Below are 20794 nucleotides of genomic sequence, written 5' to 3' on the forward strand. Positions count from 1 at the left end.
TTAAGTGTAATCTACTTTGCATGTGACAAAGGTGGAGCTTTTGATGAGATAGTAAACTTGAGCTCATCCACCCTCTTAACTGAACACAAACTTTTATCTAAATGATTGTCACATGTATGTCAAAATATCAAAACAGAGTGAAAAGTGATGTTTTGCATCAATGACCAACAGAATCTAGGGATTGTGCTGGGGAAAGCCCACAAGTGTTACCACGGTTTCAACATAGCATGCCCACAACTCACTAATCTCAAACATACATCCTTGGAATGTGGGAGGAAACCGGAACACATGGAGGAAACCGATGTGTTCACGGAGAAAATGTACAAACTCCTTACAGACAGCAACAGTAATTGAACTCTGATTGGTGATCACTGGCATTGTAAAGCGATTATGTTAACTGCTACACTACCATGCTGTCCAAAAGCAAATGCTATGGCATAACAGGAAGAGAGCTCATGGCATGTTCCAGGTACATCGTAATCAGCTGCTCCAGGGAGATTTAGGACACTTTGACCAAAAGTTTCTGGAAGGCCTGAAAGGGTAGGTGGTGAAGTGCATGGAAGGAACACAATTGGAGTAGGCATGGACAGCTAAGGGCATTGTAACCTTTGTGGGGAAGAACCTGGGGGTGAGAATGATGGATTTGTAGGGGAAAGGGAGAGAGGAAACACTTGCGTGTAAAATGGGTGAATAGAGCCAGAAGGGAGAAGGGGAAAAGATGGATAAAGGGGGGGCTGTGCAGAGGGTGGGAAATGGCTGTGATTTGTGTTCCTGCTCATCTCCCTCCAATAAATGTCTCTTATTTTCACACTACCCTTTCCACACCTTGCTTCATCTTTCTAATTCTTTTTCCTGTCTGCCTCCATCACTATTCATCTACCACTGTCCTCAAACTCCACCCCATTAACCTCCCCTACCTGCTATCTTACAGCCCTCCTCAGCCCCCCAATCACCGCAGAATCCTGTCTCACCACTCTCCTTCATTCCCACTCCTGATGCAGGGTTTCCAGCCACTGAAGCTGCATAACCTGCTGAGTTCCTCCAGCACATCATCTCTTCACCAGATGATTATTCATTTGTGAATTCAAGAAGCAGGAATGAATGACAAAGTACTGAAGACATAAATAATGCTTCATAATCATTTGAAATGGTCTGAATGATCTAATAGTTTTACCTTGTCCGCGCAAGCACGTCTTCCAAGAAATACTGATCCACTGGGAAAGTATGCCCTAGAACAGCAAAATCCAGGTTTCAATTGTCCATTTTTCCCTCCTCAATATTAGGGTAATAAGCATAAACTGCAAAAATATTTTACACATTCTCTGATACCTACAGATGTAACGAGCAATAAACACTAACAAATAATCCTGGGAAAGGTGAGTCACTGGGACTTTTATCTGCAACACTTTTCACACTTCAACATGGATTCTGCCTTCAGACTTGACCCTTCTGATTGGAGGCAAATGCCTTCTACTGGTAACATTAGATTCTCTCCATACTCAGCAAAAAAATATTTCAAACAATTTGTTTGAATCCAATTCTTCTGCAGATCTATTTTTGTATGTTGCACAGATGGTGCAATGTTTGTCCCACCCAGTTCACATTGATGTTTTTCATTGGCAGTATTCCTAACCTCAAGGTTGCTGATTCCCATTCTCACGTCATGCTTTTCCTTCTGCTACACATCTAAATTATGAGAACGTTGAACGGTACAGCACAGGAAAAGGCCTTTCAGCCCACAACATTGTGCCAAACTAATCACATTAGTAATCAAGTACTCAACTGAGCTAACCCCTTCTGCCTACATAATGTCCTTATCCTTCCAGTTCTTGCATATTCATGAACCTACGTAAGAGCCTCTGGAACACCTCTATCGTGTTTGCCTCCACCCCCCCCCCAAGCAGCACTAACCAGGTACCCACCGACCTCTGTGTAAAAATAACCTGCCTTGCCCATTTCCTTTGGACTTGCTCATTCTCATCTTAAATACCTTGCACATTTTGACTCTGAGAAAAGCATACTGGCTGCCTTCTCTATCTGTGCCTCTCAGAATCCTTTATCAGATCTCCCCTCAGCTGCTCCCCAGAGTTTGTCCAATCTCTCCCTATAGCACACGCCCTCTAATCCAGGTAAACCTCTTCTGTACCCTCTCCAAAGTCTCCACATCCTTCTTATATTGGGATGACTGGAACTGAATGTAATACTCCGGGTGCAACCCAGCTGGAATTTTATAAAGCTGCAACATAACTTCCTGACTCAAACTTATTAACTCATCTAATAAAGGCAAGCATGCCATATGCCTTCTTTACCACCCTATCAATCTGTGCAGCCACTTTCAGGGAACAATGAACTTGGACCCCAAGATCCCTTTGCTCATCAACACTGTGCCGGCTCTTTGCCATTAACAGTGTAATGCCTTTTTAACATTTGATCTCCAAAGATGCAACACTTCACACCTGGCCAAGTTAAACTCCATCTGCCATTCCTCCATCCATGTCTACAACTGATCTATATCCTATTGTATCATTTGGAAAGACTTCTACATTGTCTACAATATCATCAACCTTTGTAGTGTCTGTCAACTCACTAACCTACCCATCTACGTATTCATCCAGGTCATTTATATCCATCACAAACAGCAGAGGTCTCAGCACGGATCCTGGGGAATACAGGGATCCATACTGGGCGCCACGGTAGTGTAGCCGTTAGCGCGTCGCTATTACAGCTCAGGGTGTTGGAGCTCGGAGTTCAATTCCGACATTATCTGTAAGGAGTCTGTACATCCTCGCTGTGGAATGCATAGGTTTCCCCCGGGTCTTCTGGTTTCCCCCCACGGTCCAAAGAAGCCTTGGTTGGTAGATTAATTGGCCAAGGAAAATTGCCCCATGATTAGGCTGGGGTTAAATCAGGGGTTGCTGGGCAGTGAAGGGCCTGTTCCAGGCTGTAGCTCTAAATAAATGAACACCACGAGGCAGAGACCTCCAGCCAGAATAAGGCCCACTGACCTCTGCCCTCCGTCTTCCATGGGCAAGTCAATTGTGAACACAAACGACCAGTTCACCGTGGATCTCATGCATCTTGGTATTCTCTCATGAAGGACTTGGTCAAATGCCTTACTAAAATCTATATAGACAATATCCACAGCTCTATTTTCATCATGTCTTTGAAAAACTCAATCAAGTCGGTAAGATGCAACTTGCCCTGCACTAAGCCATGCTGACTATCCCTATTTTGGCCATGGTTTTCCAATTGCTCATAAATCCTATCCCTAACAATCCTCTCCATTAACTTCCCTAACACTGATGTGAGACTCACCAATCTAGTTTCCGGGATTATCTCTGTTTCCCTTCTTGGAAAAAAGGAACAACATTAGCTATTCATCAGTCCTCTGGGACCTCATCTGGGGCTAAAGAGGACATGAAGATGTTGGTCAAGGCCCAGCAATCTCACCTCTTGCTTCTCTCAATAACCTGGTGTATATCCCATGAGGCCCTGAGGACTTACCCATCTTAGTGTTCATTAAGGGACCCCACATTTATCTCCTTTTATCTCGAAATGCCCTAGTAAATTAGCAGGCTCCACACTGATCTCCCTATCCTCCACATTCTTCTCCTTCGTAAATATTGAGCCTCATCTCACATTTAGGACCCTACCCACCTCCTCCACCTCCAAGCACATATGCTGATTTTTACTGTTGAGTGGTCTTATCTACTCCTTAGCTATCCTCTTGATGTATGTACAGAACGCCTTGGGGTTCTCTTTAATACTACTTGCCAAACTCTTCATGGTCCCTCTTGTCTTTCTTAATTCCCTTCTTGAATTCTCCAGGCTTCTCCATAATCCTCAGGAGTTTTGTTTGATCTTAAATCTTACATACACTTTGTTCTTGACTAAATTCACCCCCTCTCTTAACAGCCAAGGTTCCCTGACCTTGCCACCCTTGTTCTCGCTTTTTACTGGAACATACCTGCTCTGAACTCTGTGCAGTTTGTCTTTAAATGTTCCAGATCTGGACTTGCACAAGAACAGATGTTCCCTATTAACTAATTCCTGCCAAGTAATTTCGTAATCTGCCCTGCTCCAATTTCACTCTCCCAGAAGGTTTATACTTGCCCTTAATCTATAGTTTAAGGAGTTGTGATCACTGTTCCTCAACAGTTCTCCCACTGACAGGCTCATTATCCAACACCAGGTCCAGTACAGCCCCTCCTTTTGTTGGACTGTCTACGTATTGATTTAAGAAACCTTCCTCGATGCATCTGACACATTCTGCCCCATCTAAACCTCTTGCACTAAACCAGTCCCAGTCTATATTAGGGAAGTTAAAGTTACTGACAACACTAACTCTGTTATTTTCACACTTTTCCCTAATTTACCTGAATATTATTTCCTCAATGTCCCCACAGCTACTGGGGACAACAGGACAATCTCATCAGTGATTTCTTATTTTTGAGTTCTACCCACATAGATTCAGTGGATGAGCCCTCCATTATGTCCTCTCTGAGTGCGGCTGTGATATCGTCCCTGATTAATGGCACAACTCCCCCAACTTTTATCTTCTCTATTTGTTTGTAAAATATTGAAATCCTGGAACATCAAACACCCATCCCTGTCCCTCCCTCACCAAGTCTCTGTTATGTACTGATCTTAAACATGGTTCAAACACTCATTATAGCATTACAAAGCAGAAAGCCTTCTAACTGATAACATGAACATTAGATCCCCACAATAACACTACTCATAAATATTTCCTCAAGTTAAACAAATCATTCAAATATTGTATGTTACATTGATGAGAAGCTCCTGCAACCTTCAATGATGGCCAGCTTTATAAAGCAACAGGGGCTCAATCCTACCTGGAATGTGAAGACAGGGGCACATATTGAAGTACTCAGTGAACAGCTGTGCATTCAGTGTTGCACTCATCAAGACGACACGTAGGTCATGTCGAGACAGTATCAAATCCTTCAGCACCAACAGCAAGAAATCACTGCCAACATATCAATATAGATTCATTTATATTGTGCATGCAAAAACTAAAAAGCAATAGCTAGCTTCAACAATGTTAGCACAGAAATGTATGTGTAATTGTCTCTCCACAACCATGGAGATTCATCTGCTTGGCTCTGTACAGGTCCTGTAATACACTTCTGAAATTTACCCAGTGATATTTCAATCAGTTTACATTTACTTCAGAGACTACAGGCAACAAAGCAAGCAATGAATTGTGACAGCGTTACATTTTCCAATACATGTATCACAAGTTCATGCTGTACTGTAGTAAATCGATCAGCTACATACAAGGAAGCTACAGGAGCGTCCTGTGCTGATGAAGCCAATGTCCCAGAAGATGAAACAAAGAACGCTTCATCAAGAGGAGTTTCGCAGCCCACTGCCCTTGACATCAGCTAACAAGAAGGCAGAGAGAGAGAGAGAAGCTGTCCCCTGCGGCGGTCCACAAGGGTGCGCCAGCCAGATGTCCACCTGGATAGACATTTCATCAATTTTCTCAGTTTACCTCACTTATTCCGTTCCTCTGTGGTCTACATGTACGGTAGGGATTTACCTTGGCCACCACCACGCCCTGCCACTTGCAGGGCATGAGTTACCATGTCTGTTTTAAATTCACTTCAATCTGTTCAGGACCTTCCCTTGAAACTTACTTGGTTCTGTTCTTTAAATTTACTGTGCAACATCCTTTAAAGTTTTTTCTTCCTGCACGATCTTTTAATTTTTTTTCTTTCTGTACAACTTGCTCCCCCTCAACATCAAGTTTCACTGCAGGTTCTAATTCCCAGCAGCTTCTCTGCACAAATCCTGTGGTTTGAAACTCTCAATCCGGTTGCCTTTCCTGAATTAGTGACTTTTCCACTTGATGGCACCCAGCAACACCACTGCTTTGAAAGTCACAGCAGAGTGGCCCCAGCTTTACAGAGGTTAATAGAATTACCTTTCCTCAGTTCTTTCGTGAACTTCATCTACGATAACATGGGTCACGCCTTTAAGATCTGGATCTGCTTCCAGGCGCCTGAGCAGCACTCCTGCGGTACAGTAAAGCAACCTGGTCGAGGAGGACTGAAAGTAAAATGCCAAATGTGAATATCCAAAGCTTACACAAAACACTACAGCACAGTACAGGTCTTTGGCCCACAATGTTGCACCAACCTTTTAGCCTACTCCTAGATCAATCTAACCCTTCCCTCCTAGGTGGCTCTCCCTTTTTTCTGTCATCCATGTGCCTATCTAAGTGTTTGTTAAATTCCCCTAATGTATCTGCCTCTACCCCCACCCATATCAGGGCATTCCACACACTCACCACTCTGTATAAAACAGACTGACCTCTGACATCCCCCCTACATTTTGCTCCAATCACCGTAAAATTATCATCCCTAGTATTAGCCATTTCAGACTTGGGGTTGGGTCTCCAGCTACCTACTTGCTCATTTGAGATTAGTGAAACACTCGCAAATTCATATGCAAAGATTGTAATTCATTGTAATTATTCACTGAGGGCAACGCTAACACTTCTAGAACAATAAGTTGTTTTATAGAGAAACCAATAAAAACTTAATTCAATCAGCCCGCTCCAAATTGAAAAGGAAAATACGAAAAATATAGGCAGAATGGAGTAAATACAATAAAAAAAAGCTGAAGAGAATTTAGGCAACACACATCAAAGTTGCTGGTGAATGCAGCAGGCCAGGCAGCATCCATAGGAAGAAGCGCAGTCGACGTTTCAGGCCGAGACCCTTCGTCAGGACTAACTGAAGGAAGAGTGAGTAAGGGATTTGAAAGCTGGAGGGGGAGGGGGAGATGCAAAATGATAGGAGAAGACAGGAGGGGGAGGGATGGAGCTGAGAGCTGGACAGGTGATAGGCAAAAGGGGATACGAGAGGATCATGGGACAGGAGGTCCGGGAAGAAAGACGGGGGGGGGACCCAGAGGATGGGCAAGAGGTATATTCAGAGGGACAGAGGGAGAAAAAGGAGAGTGAGAGAAAGAATGTGTGCATTAAAAAGAGTAACAGATGGGGTACGAGGGGGAGGTGGGGCCTAGCGGAAGTTAGAGAAGTCAATGTTCATGCCATCAGGTTGGAGGCTACCCATACGGAATATAAGGTGTTGTTCCTCCAACCTGAGTGTGGCTTCATCTTTACAGTAGAGGAGGCCGTGGATAGACATGTCAGAATGGGAATGGGATGTGGAATTAAAATGTGTGGCCACTGGGAGATCCTGCTTTCTCTGGCGGACAGAGCGTAGACGTTCAGCAAAGCGGTCTCCCAGTCTGCGTCGGGTCTCACCAATATATAAAAGGCCACATCGGGAGCACCGGACGCAGTATATCACCCCAGTCGACTCACAGGTGAAGTGATGCCTCACCTGGAAGGACTGTTTGGGGCCCTGAATGGTGGTAAGGGAGGAAGTGTAAGGGCATGTGTAGCACTTGTTCCGCTTACACGGATAAGTGCCAGGAGGGAGATCAGTGGGGAGGGATGGGGGGGACGAATGGACAAGGGAGTTGTGTAGGGAGCGATCCCTGCGGAATGCAGAGGGGGGGGGAAGGGAAAGATATGCTTAGTGGTGGGATCCCATTGGAGGTGGCGGAAGTTACGGAGAATAATATGTTGGACCCGGAGGCTGGTGGGGTGGTAGGTGAGGACCAGGGGAACCCTATTCCTAGTGGGGTGGTGGGAGGATGGAGTGAGAGCAGATGTACGTGAAATGGGGGAGATGCGTTTAAGAGCAGAGTTGATAGTGGAGGAAGGGAAGCCCCTTTCTTTAAAAAATGAAGACATCTCCCTCGTCCTAGAATGAAAAGCCTCATCCTGAGAGCAGATGCGGCGGAGACGGAGGAATTGCGAGAAGGGGATGGCGTTTTTGCAAGACACAGGGTGAGAAGAGGAATAGTCCAGATAGTTGTGAGAGTCAGTAGGCTTATAGTAGACATCAGTGGATAAGCTGTCTCCAGAGACAGAGACAGAAAGATCTAGAAAGGGGAGGGAGGTGTCAGAAATGGACCAGGTAAACTTGAGGGCAGGGTGAAAGTTGGAGGCAAAGTTAATAAAGGCAACGAGTTCTGCATGCGTGCAGGAAGCAGCGCCAATGCAGTCGTCGATGTAGCGAAGGAAAAGTGGGGGACAGATACCAGAATAGGCACGGAACATAGATTGTTCCACAAACCCAACAAAAAGGCAGGCATAGCTAGGACCCATACGGGTGCCCATAGCTACACCTTTAGTTTGGAGGAAATGGGAGGAGCAAAAGGAGAAATTATTAAGAGTAAGGACTAATTCTGCTAGACGGAGCAGAGTGGTGGTAGAGGGGAACTGATTAGGTCTGGAATCCAAAAAGAAGCGTGGAGCTTTGAGACCTTCCTGATGGGGGATGGAAGTATATAGGGACTGGACATCCAAGGTGAAAATAAAGCGGTGGGGGCCAGGGAACTTAAAATCATCGAAAAGTTTAAGAGCGTGAGAAGTGTCACGAACATAGGTCGGAAGGGATTGAACAAGGGGTGATAAAACAGTGTCGAGGTATGCAGAAACGAGTTCGGTGGGGCAGGAGCAAGCTGAGACAATAGGTCGGCCAGGACAGGCAGGTTTGTGGATCTTAGGATCTTAGAATTTAGGAGTCGATAAAGATTTCTGGAGATGAAAACAAGTTTATTATGGAGATCAAACGGAATCTCTGCAATGGCAATAGTGAGTGAACAACTATGTTTGTGTAAAGTCTTCCATAACCTCAGCATGTCAAAAGGCACTTTACAGTTAGTTGCCAAGTAAACTGTAATTCAAAGAACAGCAATAAAGTCACATATGGCAATGGAGATAATGCAGAATACAATGCAAGTTGAAACGTTTAAATAAATGCTTTCCAGAAGCTTTGAGTAGCAAGGATATCAGCTTGTTTTTATAAAAACCTTTACTGCAAACAGGTTTTAAGTATTATTGAGACTCATGAAAAAGTAAAACAACTGCTATCGTAGCTTTAACTATATAGGGGATAAAACACAGCCAAGACAGATGCAACACTTAGTGGCCACTTCATTAGGTACAGGAGGTCTTCTGCTGCAGCCCATCCACTTCAAGGTTCAATGTGTTGTGTCGTCAGAGGTGCTTTTCTGCACACCACTGTTATAATGCATGGTTATTTGATTTACTCCTGCCTTCCTGTCAGCTTAAACCACTCTGGCTATGCTCATCTGACATCTCTCATTAATGTGGTGTTTCCATCCAGAGGATTTTTTTTGTTCATCGCACTACTCTCTGTAAACTCTAGAGACTGTTGTGCATGATAATCTCAGAAGATCAGCGGTTTCTGAGTCACTCAAACCACCCTGTCTGGCACCAGCAATCATTTCCCAGCTAAAGTCACCTTTCTTCCCATTCTGATCTTTGGTTTGAACAACCACCGAACCTCTTGACTGTGTCCACATGCTTTTGTGCATTGAGTTGCATAAACTGGCCCATCAGATATTTACATTAACAAGCAGACGTACATTGGTACCTAATAAAGTGGCCACTGAGCGTATATTGGTTCAACATCAACTAGTAAAAATAACGGTATAATGAAACAATGGATCAGAATATTGGACAATATCTAGTAACATGAGGAAACAAATTGAAGCAGCAGAGATATGGTTTTGGAGGAGGATGCAAAGAATATTATGTACGAAAGAAATATCTAACAAGGATGTCATGAACAGAGCAAACACAAAAAGAGAAATAATGCATGAGATCATGAAAAGGCAACGTAACTTTATTGGACATGTGATTAGGAAAGAGGAGTTAGAATGCACGGTAATTATGGGAATGATTGAAGGGAAGAAAGCAAGAGGAAGGCAAAGACAAATGATGATGGAGACAGCAGCCAGAGAACTGGAAATGAATACCAATGAATCGATCCACTTGACCCGAAACAGGAGTGTGTGGGCCATGGCAGTCAAAGCTCAAACTGGACATGGCACCTGATGATGATGATGATGAACGAAACAATAAATATATATTGCTATAGTGAAGCAACTAATTAATGTTCAATTTTCTACAAACTTCTATTAAAGATACATCCAACATTCAAGGTGTCAGCAAAATCTTGCTTGGCCCTGAAGGAAGTATCAATGATTTAAGAATTTACTAACCTGAAACATTACTGAAAGCACAATGAACTTGGCATTTAACACTCCTCTTTTATTTAAGGTACCAGAGCATTACATAACCAATCGGGGGTTGGGGAAGGATGCCTCATATCACATGAAGTCACAGTTTAAATGGGGATGGAAAGAACAAAGAAGCCATTTAAAATCCTAGGAAATGGAGAACGGATTAGCTAAATCATTTTTCGAGAGAGCCCAAGATTGAAGAACTGCTGACAACAAACTTTTGACCAGCTTTCATTTTGGTGGTTACATGAGGCGCCGAGCAAAGGTAATAATACTTTTAGGAAGTGATTATTCATTAAAAGAGAAATTAGCAAAGTTTTATCAATCCCTTGAGGGAAGAGTGTATTTATTGATATTATTTTCAAAGGTCAAAGTATATGTCACCATATGCTACCCTATGGTTAACTTACAGTAAAAGAAGAGCAAGAGAATCAATGAAAAACTACGCACAAAGTCTGACAAGCAACCAATGAGCACAAGGCAAACTGAGCAATACAAATAAGTAAATAAATAATACTGAGAAGAGGAATTGTAGAGTCTTTGAAAGTGAGTCCATAGATTGTTCAAGACTGTAATGCATCAACTAGTTAGTTGCTTGACTATAGATAGACCCACAGAGCAACAGCACTTGATCTGGAGAAGATCATGATCCATAGGCTACGTCCACACTAGACCGGCTAAATCCGTAACCGAAGCCTTTTCTCTTCGTTTTGACCCTCCGTCCACACTGAAATGGCGTTTCCCTCCCCCAAAAACGGAGCTTTTCTAAAACACTCTCCAGAGTGTTTAAATCTGAAAACGCCGGGTGGGCGCTGTAGTGTGTACGGGATAACCGAAGGTTTTAAAAAACCTGCCGTCCCTTTCCTCGGTGAAGAGACTATGGTTGTAGGAAATGTATTGTGGGGGATCCATCATATTCCTCATCAATGCAAATTCCTCTGCAACAAAGTTAGTCAGTTTTTCAATGTTCGTCGTCAGCTGGGTCATACTGTCCCTGAACTCCCTGTTAGTTGCCTCCATACACTCCAGTATTTGTTTTTTTAGTTTTAAGTCCTCCTGCACGACAGCCAACAGCTGTTTGTCGTTTGGCAATTTCCTTTTAAGTTTTTCTAGTCTGTAACTGGACAAACGTGCACCAAGTATACCTCTTCCTCTTCGCTTGTTTTCTGTAGATGTGTCCTGCACGTGCCCAGCAGGAGGAGATTCGCCCAAATACCCGTGTTAATGTGGACAGAAGGTATTTTCAAAAATGCCTGGTGTGGACGTCTATCGTTTTTACAAGAAACCGGCATTTTCAAAATTATTCGGTCGAATGTGGACATAGCCATAGTGTACACATTATTATCTGAATGGTGGCCGATTAGGAAAAGGGGAGGTGCAACGAGACCTGGGTGTCATTATACACCAGTCATTGAAAGTGGGCATGCAGGTACAGCAGGCGGTGAAAAAGGCGAATGGTATGCTGGCATTTATAGCGAGAGGATTCGAGTACAGGAGCAGGGAGGTACTACTGCAGTTGTACAAGGCCTTGGTGAGACCACACCTGGAGTATTGTGTGCAGTTTTGGTCCCCTAATCTGAGGAACGACATCCTTGCCATAGAGGGAGTACAAAGAAGGTTCACCAGATTGATTCCTGGGATGGCAGGACTTTCATATGATGAAAGACTGGATGAACTAGGCTCATACTCGTTGGAATTTAGAAGATTGAGGGGGGATCTGATTGAAACGTATAAGATCCTAAAGGGATTGGACAGGCTCGATGCAGGAAGATTGTTCCTGATGTTGGGGAAGTCCAGAACGAGGGGTCACGGTTTGAGGATAAAGGGGAAGCCTTTCAGGACCGAGGTTAGGAAAAACTTCTTCACACAGAGAGTGGTGAATCTGTGGAATTCTCTGCCACAGCAAACTGTTGAGGCCAGTTCATTAGCTATGTTTAAAAGGAAGTTAGATATGGCCCTTGTGGCTACAGGGGTCAGGGGGTATGGAGGGAAGGCTGGGTTCTGAGTTGGATGATCAGCCATGATCATAATAAATGGCGGTGCAGGCTCGAAGGGCCGAATGGCCTACTCCTGCACCTATTTTCTATGTTTCTATGAATGGCGGTGCAGGCTCAAATGGCTGAATGGCCTACTCCTGCACCTATTTTCTATGTTTCTATGTCACCTAAACAAATAAATCAGTAAATCGCTGCTTATTAAGATCTTCACCCTATATTACAACAAAAATATCATCCTGTGTTTTTAAATACTACTGATTACTTAAACACAGACCAACCTTCACACTTTCAAGTCTAATCTGGTATCCTACACTTTCTCCCAGTCTCTCAGCCCGTTCTTTAGCTACACGCTCAGCCACAGAAATAGCAGAGATCCTCCGAGGTTGAGTACAGACGATGTTTGCAACTTCTCCCGGAAGACCAGTGAGGGAGTCGTCCAAGATAAACTGAGGAATTTGGGTCGTCTTTCCACACCTGTGGGATTTTGGAGAAAAGAAAACACTGCTTTCCATATGTATGACACATTACGTGGATAAACATGTACAATCTCACCGACTACACAGATGAATATTTGAATAAAGATTTAAGACTGGAATCATTTGCAACTTGAAATTTCAAACTATAAAAAAGTGAAAAAATGATGATAAGAATTCCAGTACAGCATTTAAATTTAGTTGCTGCTCAATGTTAGCTGCAAGTACTTCCCCATTGTTTCAGCGATTTAAAGTGGGCATTCGGAATTGCAGTTATTGGCACAAGTTGAAGCCTAAAACAAAATAAATACAATAAGCTGAAACTGTATTATGAATATTTGATAGAGAAGCCATTATCTGATTTATTTTTTGAAAAATTCCATTGACATTATCTTGCCCTGTAGTTAACGTTCTGCCTGACATCCACTGAAGATACAAGAGATACTTGCCAAAAATAGTCAAAGTCCATTATCTTGGCATCAACAAGGCCAGCATTTGCTGTGTGTACCTAGCTTCCCATTGAGAAGGCAGTCTCCATCACTGCAGTTGGGCTGGTGAAGGTGCTCTCGTGTTGCTGCTAGGTATAAGGCACTGAAATCCTGGTCCAGCAGTCACAGAGAGGTAATATGGATCTGATTTTGGAAATTATATGTTCCCATGTTTCAATCCCCCTCTCCTTTTCGGTAAATGATGGACGGAAAAGTTTTGAAGCAGCTTTTGAAACTGCTGCAAAGTATTGTGTGGATAACAGGTGGCTACATAAATGATGTGAGGAATGTGAGCTTTTCTGATGGTGGGCAAGTCATCAATCAAAGGAACTGCTTCACGATGAATGGCACCCAATTGACAGCTGTTGCAGCCACACCCACCCTGGTTAGTAGGTTATACTCCACCTCACTACAAGTAATCAAATTCTGTTCATGTTCCTCCAATGCAGCCCAATTTAATTAGGTTTAAGATAATGGACATTACTCCTGCAACACTACAACAACTCACTACTTTCTGGAGGCTCACTTACTTAACTGTCTAAAAAGGTGTTAACTTGGTAACATCACAATTTAGTATCAGATCCAACATCTGCCAAACTTACCCTGTCATTCCACTCACCACCAGTACCTGGGCCTTACTCAACATATCCAAGATTTGGTCTTTTGCATCAAAGGCTGGGAGTTTCTTCCTCTCTTGCAGCATTGACTGGTAGCGTTTGGAAGACTGTAAAAATTAGGGCATGATTTTACCTCCATCAATAAATCGCAAAGATGATACATGAAAACACACAGATGCTCTGACACACAAGTAGACCATTCACCTAACAATCCTTTCAAGAGGACTAGAATATCAAAGCAAGGATGTAACGCTAAGACTTTACGTGGCATTGATCAGACTGCACTTGGAGTGTTGCGAGCAGTTTTGGGCCCCCTATTTAAGAAAGGAAGTGCTGCTATTGGAGAGAGTCCAGGGGAGGTTCATGAGAATTATCTCAAAATGAAAGGGTTAAGGTACGAGGAGTGTTTGATGACTCTGAGCCTGCACTGGCGTGAGTTTAGAAGAATGAAGGGAGGTTTCAATATGATTCCTATTAGATATTAAAAGACCTAGATAGAGTGGATGTGGAGAGGATGTTTCCTCAGCGGGAGAATCAGAATCAGAATCAGCCATGCGTCGTGAAACCCAGCAGCAGCAGTTCAATGCAATACGTAATACAGAAGAAAAAAACAATAAAAAAAATTACAGTATATATATATTGAATAGATTAAAATTCATGCAAAAAACAGAAATAATATACACTAAAAAAGTGTGGTAGTGTTCCTGGGTTCAATGTCCATTTAGGAATCGGATGGCAGAGGGGAAGAAGCTGTTCCTGAATCGCTGAGTGTGTGCCTTCAGGCTTCTGTACCTCCTACCTGATGGTAACAGTGAGAAAAGGGCATGCCCTGGGTGCTGGAGGTCCTTAATAATGGATGCTGCCTTTCTGAGACACGGCTCCCTGAAGAGATGTCCTGGGTATTTTGTAGGTTAGTACCCAAAATGGAGCTGATTAGATTTACAACCTTCTGCAGCTTCTTTCGGTCCTGTACAGTAGCCCCACCATACCAGACAGTGATGCAGCCTGTCAGAATGCTCTCCACGGTACAACTATAGAAGTTTCTGTTGACCTGCCAAATCATTTCAAACTCCTAATAAAGTATAGCCGCTGTCTTGCCTTCTTTATAATATCGATATGTTGAGACCAGGTTAGATCCGCTGAGATCTTGACACCCAGGAACTAGAAGCTGCTCACTCTCTCCACTTCTGATCCCTTTATGAGGATTGATGTGTGTTCCTTCACCTTACCCTTCCTGAAGTCCACAATCAGCTCTTTCGTCTGACTGACGTTGAGTGCCAGGTTGTTGCTGTGGCACCATTCCACTAGTTGGCATATCTAGGACCAGAAGGCACAGCCTTCGGAATAGAAGGATATCCCTTTAGTACAGAGATGTGGGGAAATTTCTTGAGCTCAAGGGAGGTAGTGAGGTAGAAGTATGTGATGTCAATGTACATATACAACCTTATGTTGTGATTTTGGATGAGATTGCAAAGGACCAAGAATAAAATTGGGAGGGGGAGTGAGGCTAAATCCTTAGGGAACTCCAGAAATAAGCAGAAGTAGAGAATGATGCTTAAAATTATAAAAAAAAGCAGACAGCTTCCACTAGTTTAGTAATAAATAAATGAAGTTTCTATGCAGGGTTTGGAGTAAAGGACTGGTGAAATAATCATGCAGAATTATAGAATTGGAGTTCACCTCCAGGTTTAATGTTGAGGCAGAAAATATGTCAAAACTCAGGACCTGAGTGACCAGTTGGATGAAGTAATTGAATTAAAAGGGCATGAGAATAGGACAGGTAGAAGTATTGACCGACTTAGACAATAAGACCATAAGACATGGGAGCGGAACTAGGCCACTTCCATCATGGCTGATTTATTATCCCTCTCAACCCCATTCTCCTACCTTCTCCCCTTTGATGCCCTTACAAATCAAGAACCTATCAATCTCCGGTTTAAATATACCCTATGATTTGGCCTCCACAGCCATCTGTGGCAATGAATACCACAGATTCATTGCCACAGTAGAGTTAGATCTGAAGGTTCACAAATCTGCCTCAGCTCTATGAACAAAAAACATTCTGCTTCTCCAAGAGGGAAATATAAATTCTATATTATATACTTTAGAATAGTCAGAGAGAATTACAAAAAATGTCATTGGAGGAATGATAACCTCAGTGGGATGAAAGAGGGCCTGGCTAGGGTAAAATAGACCCAAAAATTAAGAGGTGAAACAAACAGAAATACAGGTGTCCGTTAGAGAGGTACATGACTGGTACATTCCCATTTGGGCAGTACAGTGATGCAATCACAGAGCTTGCATCCTGACCTTACTGCTGTCTGTGTGGTGTTTGCATGTTCTCCCTTTAATTGTGTGTGAATTCTGTGGGCTCTTCCGATTCCTTCCACATCCCAAAAGGATGCAGGTTGGAAAGTTAACTGTCCTCTGCAAATAGCCCTAATTTGTAGACGAGTGGTAAATTCCAGGGGGAATAGAAGAGAAATGAGAAGAATAGCAAGGGTTTCATTGCAGGATTAGTGCAAATGGATGCTTGATGGAACCAGTCTGGTCTCAGTGGGCTGAAGGGTCTATTTTTATGCTGTTCATAGGCATCCGTTACTCTCGTGAGACCATGGATTTGTACCTTGGGAAGTTTCCAGGGTGCAGGCCTGGGCAAGGTTGCATGGAAGACCAGCAGTTGCCCATGCTGCAAGTCTCCCCTCTCCACGCTACCAATGTTGTCCAAGGGAAGGGCATTAGGACCCATACAGCTTGGCACCGGTGTCGTCACAGAGCTATGTGTGGTTAAGTGCCTTGCTCAAGGACACACACGCTGTCTCAGCTGAGGCTCGAACTAGCAACCTTCGAATCACTAGACCGACGCCGTAACCACTTGGCCACGCGCCAACACTTCACGCTGTATGACTGATATTATGATTATGACGAGAGGTTAGTAGTAAAACAAAAAAATGTAGAACATGTCTATTTAAGTCAGCATGGATTGAAGACTGGTGAGAAACAAAGAAGGAGATTAGAAACAAAAATAGCCACTGTCTGGCTACATGAAGCGGAATATTGCTAGAAGCAAGCTTGGGGTTCAGTGGCTTACAATCAATATCATATGGATAAGATATTCAATTTATGTATGATTCAGAAGGTACGTGGAAAACAAGCTGCAAAGATCAAAACATCTACAAAGGGATACTAATAGATGAAATGAGTACTCAAGATAGAGGCAGATGGAATATATTTTGAGGTAAGAAAAATAAATATGAGTTTAAGAAGCAGAAATATTAATATTTAGGGAGCCCTGGATGACATTATCCAACAATGTCATTAACACTTAGGAGAAATTGTTATCATTTAAGAGCAGTTTGGATAGGTCGTGGATGGGAGGGGTATTGGGGGCTATAGTCTGGGTGAAGGTCGATGGGACCAGGCAAAATAATAGCTTGGCACGGATTAGATGGGCCGTAGGGCCTGATTCTGTGCTGTAATGTTCTATCACCCTAATCAGAAAACAGTCACATGCAGGTGCAGAAAGGAATTAGAAAAAGCAGATGTAAAAGGGATTTAAGTTCAAGATTGAAGGAATCTTACTGCAATTGTGCAGAACACTGAAGAGACCATACCTGGATGACTGTAATTTTGGTCTCACTGCTTAAGGAAGAGTGCATTTGCCTTGAAGAAGAGCAACAAACGTACTTTGGTCTCACACGAATTTAGGGGAGGGAGATCAATGATCAGGTTTATTAACAAATTTCACAACACATACCGGTGATAATAAACCTGATTCTGATGAGGGAACGAAGCCTAAATTGACAAGGGTTTATAAGAAAGGCCCCATGAAAAATTTCTTCAGGGTTCAAGATTCAAGATTGTCTAATGTTATTTCCAGCACACATGTGTAAAGGAGAACAAAATAATTGTTATTCCAGATCTGGTGTAGTGCAAAAAAATACACAATAAGATAAAGGACACAATAATTTAAAAACATAATAAATATAAATACATAAGATAGCTTATTTACATAGATTGACTGAGTGTCCATAAAGTGACACTAGGCACAGGAGTGTCTATGTCTATACACAAGGTGATTCTGACAGGAAATAATAAAATAGTGGTGGACAGGCCGTGGAAGGATGGGTTAGTAGATGGAGGTGCTGATCAGCCTTACTGTTTGGGGAAAGTCACAGTTTTAGAAACTGGTGGTCTTGGTGTGGATGCTACACAGCCTTGTCCCTGATGGAAGTGGGATGAACAGTCCATGTACAGGGTGAGTGGGATCATTTATGATGTAGCTGGCCTTTCACTGGCTCCTTTCTGTATATATGTCCTTGATGGTGGGTACACAGTGCTGGTGATGCGTTGTGCAGTTTTGACTACCTGTTGTAGAGCCTTCCTGTCCGCTGCAGTGTAGTTTCTGTACTGTGCAGTTCATTAGGATGCTCTCTACTGCGTATCTGCAGAAGAACGAGAGTATAGATGTGCATGGCCCAGCTCCCTTCAGCCTTCCCAGAAAGTAGAGGCGTTGGTAAACTTTAATAATTGTGAAGGATGTGTTGTGTGAGATGTGAAATCCTAAGAGTTTGAAACTGCTTGTAATTTCCACTGCTGTGCTGCCTATGTAAACGACAGTGTGAATGGTGTGACTTCCCTGAAGTTAATAACAATCTCCTGTGTCTTCCCTGAAGTTAACAGCCATCTCCTGCGTCTTCCCTGAAGTTAATAGCCATCTCCTATGTCTTCCCTGAAGTTAGTAGCCATCTCCTGTATCTTCCCTGAAGTTAGTAGCCATCTCCTGTATCTTCCCTGAAGTTAGTAGCCATCTCCTGTGTCTTCCCTGAAGTTAAAAGCCAACTCCTGCGACTTCCCTGAAGTTAATAACCATCCCGTGTCTTCCCTAATGTTAATAACCATCTCGTGTCTTCCCTGATGTTAATAACCATCTCCTGTGTCTTCCCTGAAGTTAATAACCATCTCCTGCATCTTCCCTGAAGTTAATAGCCATCTCCTGTGTCTTCCCTGAAGTTAATAGCCATCTCCTGTGTCTTCCCTGAAGTTAGTAGCCATCTCCTGTGTCTTCCCTGAAGCTAAAAGCCATCTCCTGCGACTTCCCTGAAGTTAATAACCATCCCGTGTCTTCCCTGATGTTAATAACCATCTCCTGTGTCTTCCCTGAAGTTAATGACCATCTCCTGTGTCTTCCCCGAAGTTAATGACCATCTCCTGTGTCTTCCCTGAAGTTAATGACCATCTCCTGTGTCTTCCCTGAAGTTAATAACCATCTCTTGTGTCTTGCTGACATTGAAGAAGAGGTTATTTGCCTGGCATCAGGCCTTGTGCTCTTCCACCTCTTCTCTGTAGGCCGTCTCGCTATTGTTGGTGTTGAGCCCCACTGTGAATCCATTGGCAAACTTGACAATGTGATTACTCAGTTGCTCGGCCGTGCAGTCATGTGTGAGCAGAATGTACCGCAATGGGCTCAGCACACAGCCCTGGGGGGTTGGGGAGGGCACCTGTGTTGAGGATGATGGGGAGGGAGGAGTGGTTGTACATCCTGACTGTACCAGCTCCACTGGTTAGGAAGTCCAACACCCAGATGCACAGTGGCGTACTTAGGCGGAGGACTAGGAGTTTGTTCACCAAGGTTTGTGGGACAGAGGTGTTGAACGCTGAACTGAAATCCAGAAACAACATTCTGACCTACGTTAAGGTAGTCCAAGGAAGACCTCACTGGTGTGGTAAGCTTCATTGTCTTTGAATCAGGAGGAGTGGGTGAGGGGAAACTCTCAATCGTAGAGTGCTACTATTGCTCAAACGTTGAGCATATTGAAGACAGGTGAACAGATTTTAGATCATGAAAGCATTTTGGAATAGACAAATCAGCATCTCAGGTTCAGAGCAAAAACAAACACCTGAAAAAGCTCTCCTAATTCTTATATTCTTGAAGAACAGACTTCCGATGGACAGAACATGCTTTCTACAACCAAAATTACCAAACAAATGATCAGTGCTTAAAATGCTGAGGAAAAAGCAAGTTGTTATAAACTATCATGCATTAAACACACCCTTCAGAATAAGATGGAGAACATTTGAAGTTACCTGTTTGTCTTTAAATTGTTTATAGAGCTTTTGGTTTTCTTTGTATATATTTTCCACTTTCCAGTTAAACTTTTTCAACTGCCTCTTCTTCAGATGCGCATAACTCTCTGTTTCTACAACCACAGCCGCAGTTTCAACCTCCTCCTCCAAGATGTCATCTTCATCCTCCTTCCTGGGACTGTATTTCTCTGCAATTGCAAAACATTAGCTTAACTGGAAAGACAACAGCGTCAAAATACAATAGGCATAATAAGATTAAGTATCAGCTTTAGATCCACTTCCACCTTCCACTTAGAAGGTTAAAGTCAAATCCCACTGCAGGGGTTCAGTCATAGTCATAGTCATACTTTATTGATCCCAGGGGAAATTGGTTAAATTGCACAAGCATGCCCAGTTTGATACCCAGGGAGACTTACTGGAGGCCTCACTCATTGGTGAGACCCATTGTCATTGAGGGGCTGCTTCACTAAGCACCCCCGCTCCATCCTCAAAAGCAGAACTTCCCAGTGACCCAACATTTTAATTCTGATTTCCATTCCTGAACAGTCATGTCTGTTCATGGCCTCCTCTTGTGCCACAATGAGGCCACCCTCAGGATGGAGGAGCAACACCTTATAATCCATCTGGGTAGCCTCTAACCTGATGGCTTAAATAGCGATTTCTTCTGGTAAAAAAAATTCCCTCCCCCTCCCCTCTTCTTCTATTTCTCACTCTGACCTCTTACCTCTTCTCAGCTGCCTATCACCTCCTCCTGGTGCCCCTCCTCCTTCCCTTTCTCCTACGGTCCACTCTCCTCTCCTATCAGATTCCTTCCTCTCCAGCCCTTTACTTTTCCCACACACCTGGTTTCACCTATCACCTTCCAACTATCCTCCTTCCCCTCTCCTCCATCTTTTTATTCTGGTGTCTTCCCCATTCCTTTCCAGTTCTGAGGTAGGGTTTTGGCCCAAAACGTCAACCATTGGTTCATTTCC

At 43.3% G+C, this 20794-nt stretch overlaps 1 protein-coding gene across 3 annotated transcripts in view; it reads right to left on the minus strand.

The window, feature by feature from the left end:
- dhx57 (DEAH (Asp-Glu-Ala-Asp/His) box polypeptide 57) overlaps positions 1 to 20794 on the minus strand; it is a 79443-nt gene that overhangs the window by 40688 nt on the left and 17961 nt on the right. For all 3 annotated transcript variants that reach the window (XM_063056357.1, XM_063056356.1, XM_063056354.1), the window contains exons 7-12: positions 19821 to 20008; positions 13719 to 13840; positions 12434 to 12629; positions 5951 to 6075; positions 4857 to 4990; positions 1175 to 1229 (exon numbers count right to left, since the gene is read on the minus strand). In XM_063056357.1, the coding sequence (XP_062912427.1) occupies positions 1175 to 1229; positions 4857 to 4990; positions 5951 to 6075; positions 12434 to 12629; positions 13719 to 13840; positions 19821 to 20008 (820 nt within the window). The remainder of the gene's footprint in view (positions 1 to 1174; positions 1230 to 4856; positions 4991 to 5950; positions 6076 to 12433; positions 12630 to 13718; positions 13841 to 19820; positions 20009 to 20794) is intronic.

The sequence above is a fragment of the Mobula hypostoma genome, chromosome 8, assembly GCF_963921235.1.
Source record: "Mobula hypostoma chromosome 8, sMobHyp1.1, whole genome shotgun sequence".
Classification (NCBI taxonomy): domain Eukaryota; kingdom Metazoa; phylum Chordata; class Chondrichthyes; order Myliobatiformes; family Myliobatidae; genus Mobula; species Mobula hypostoma.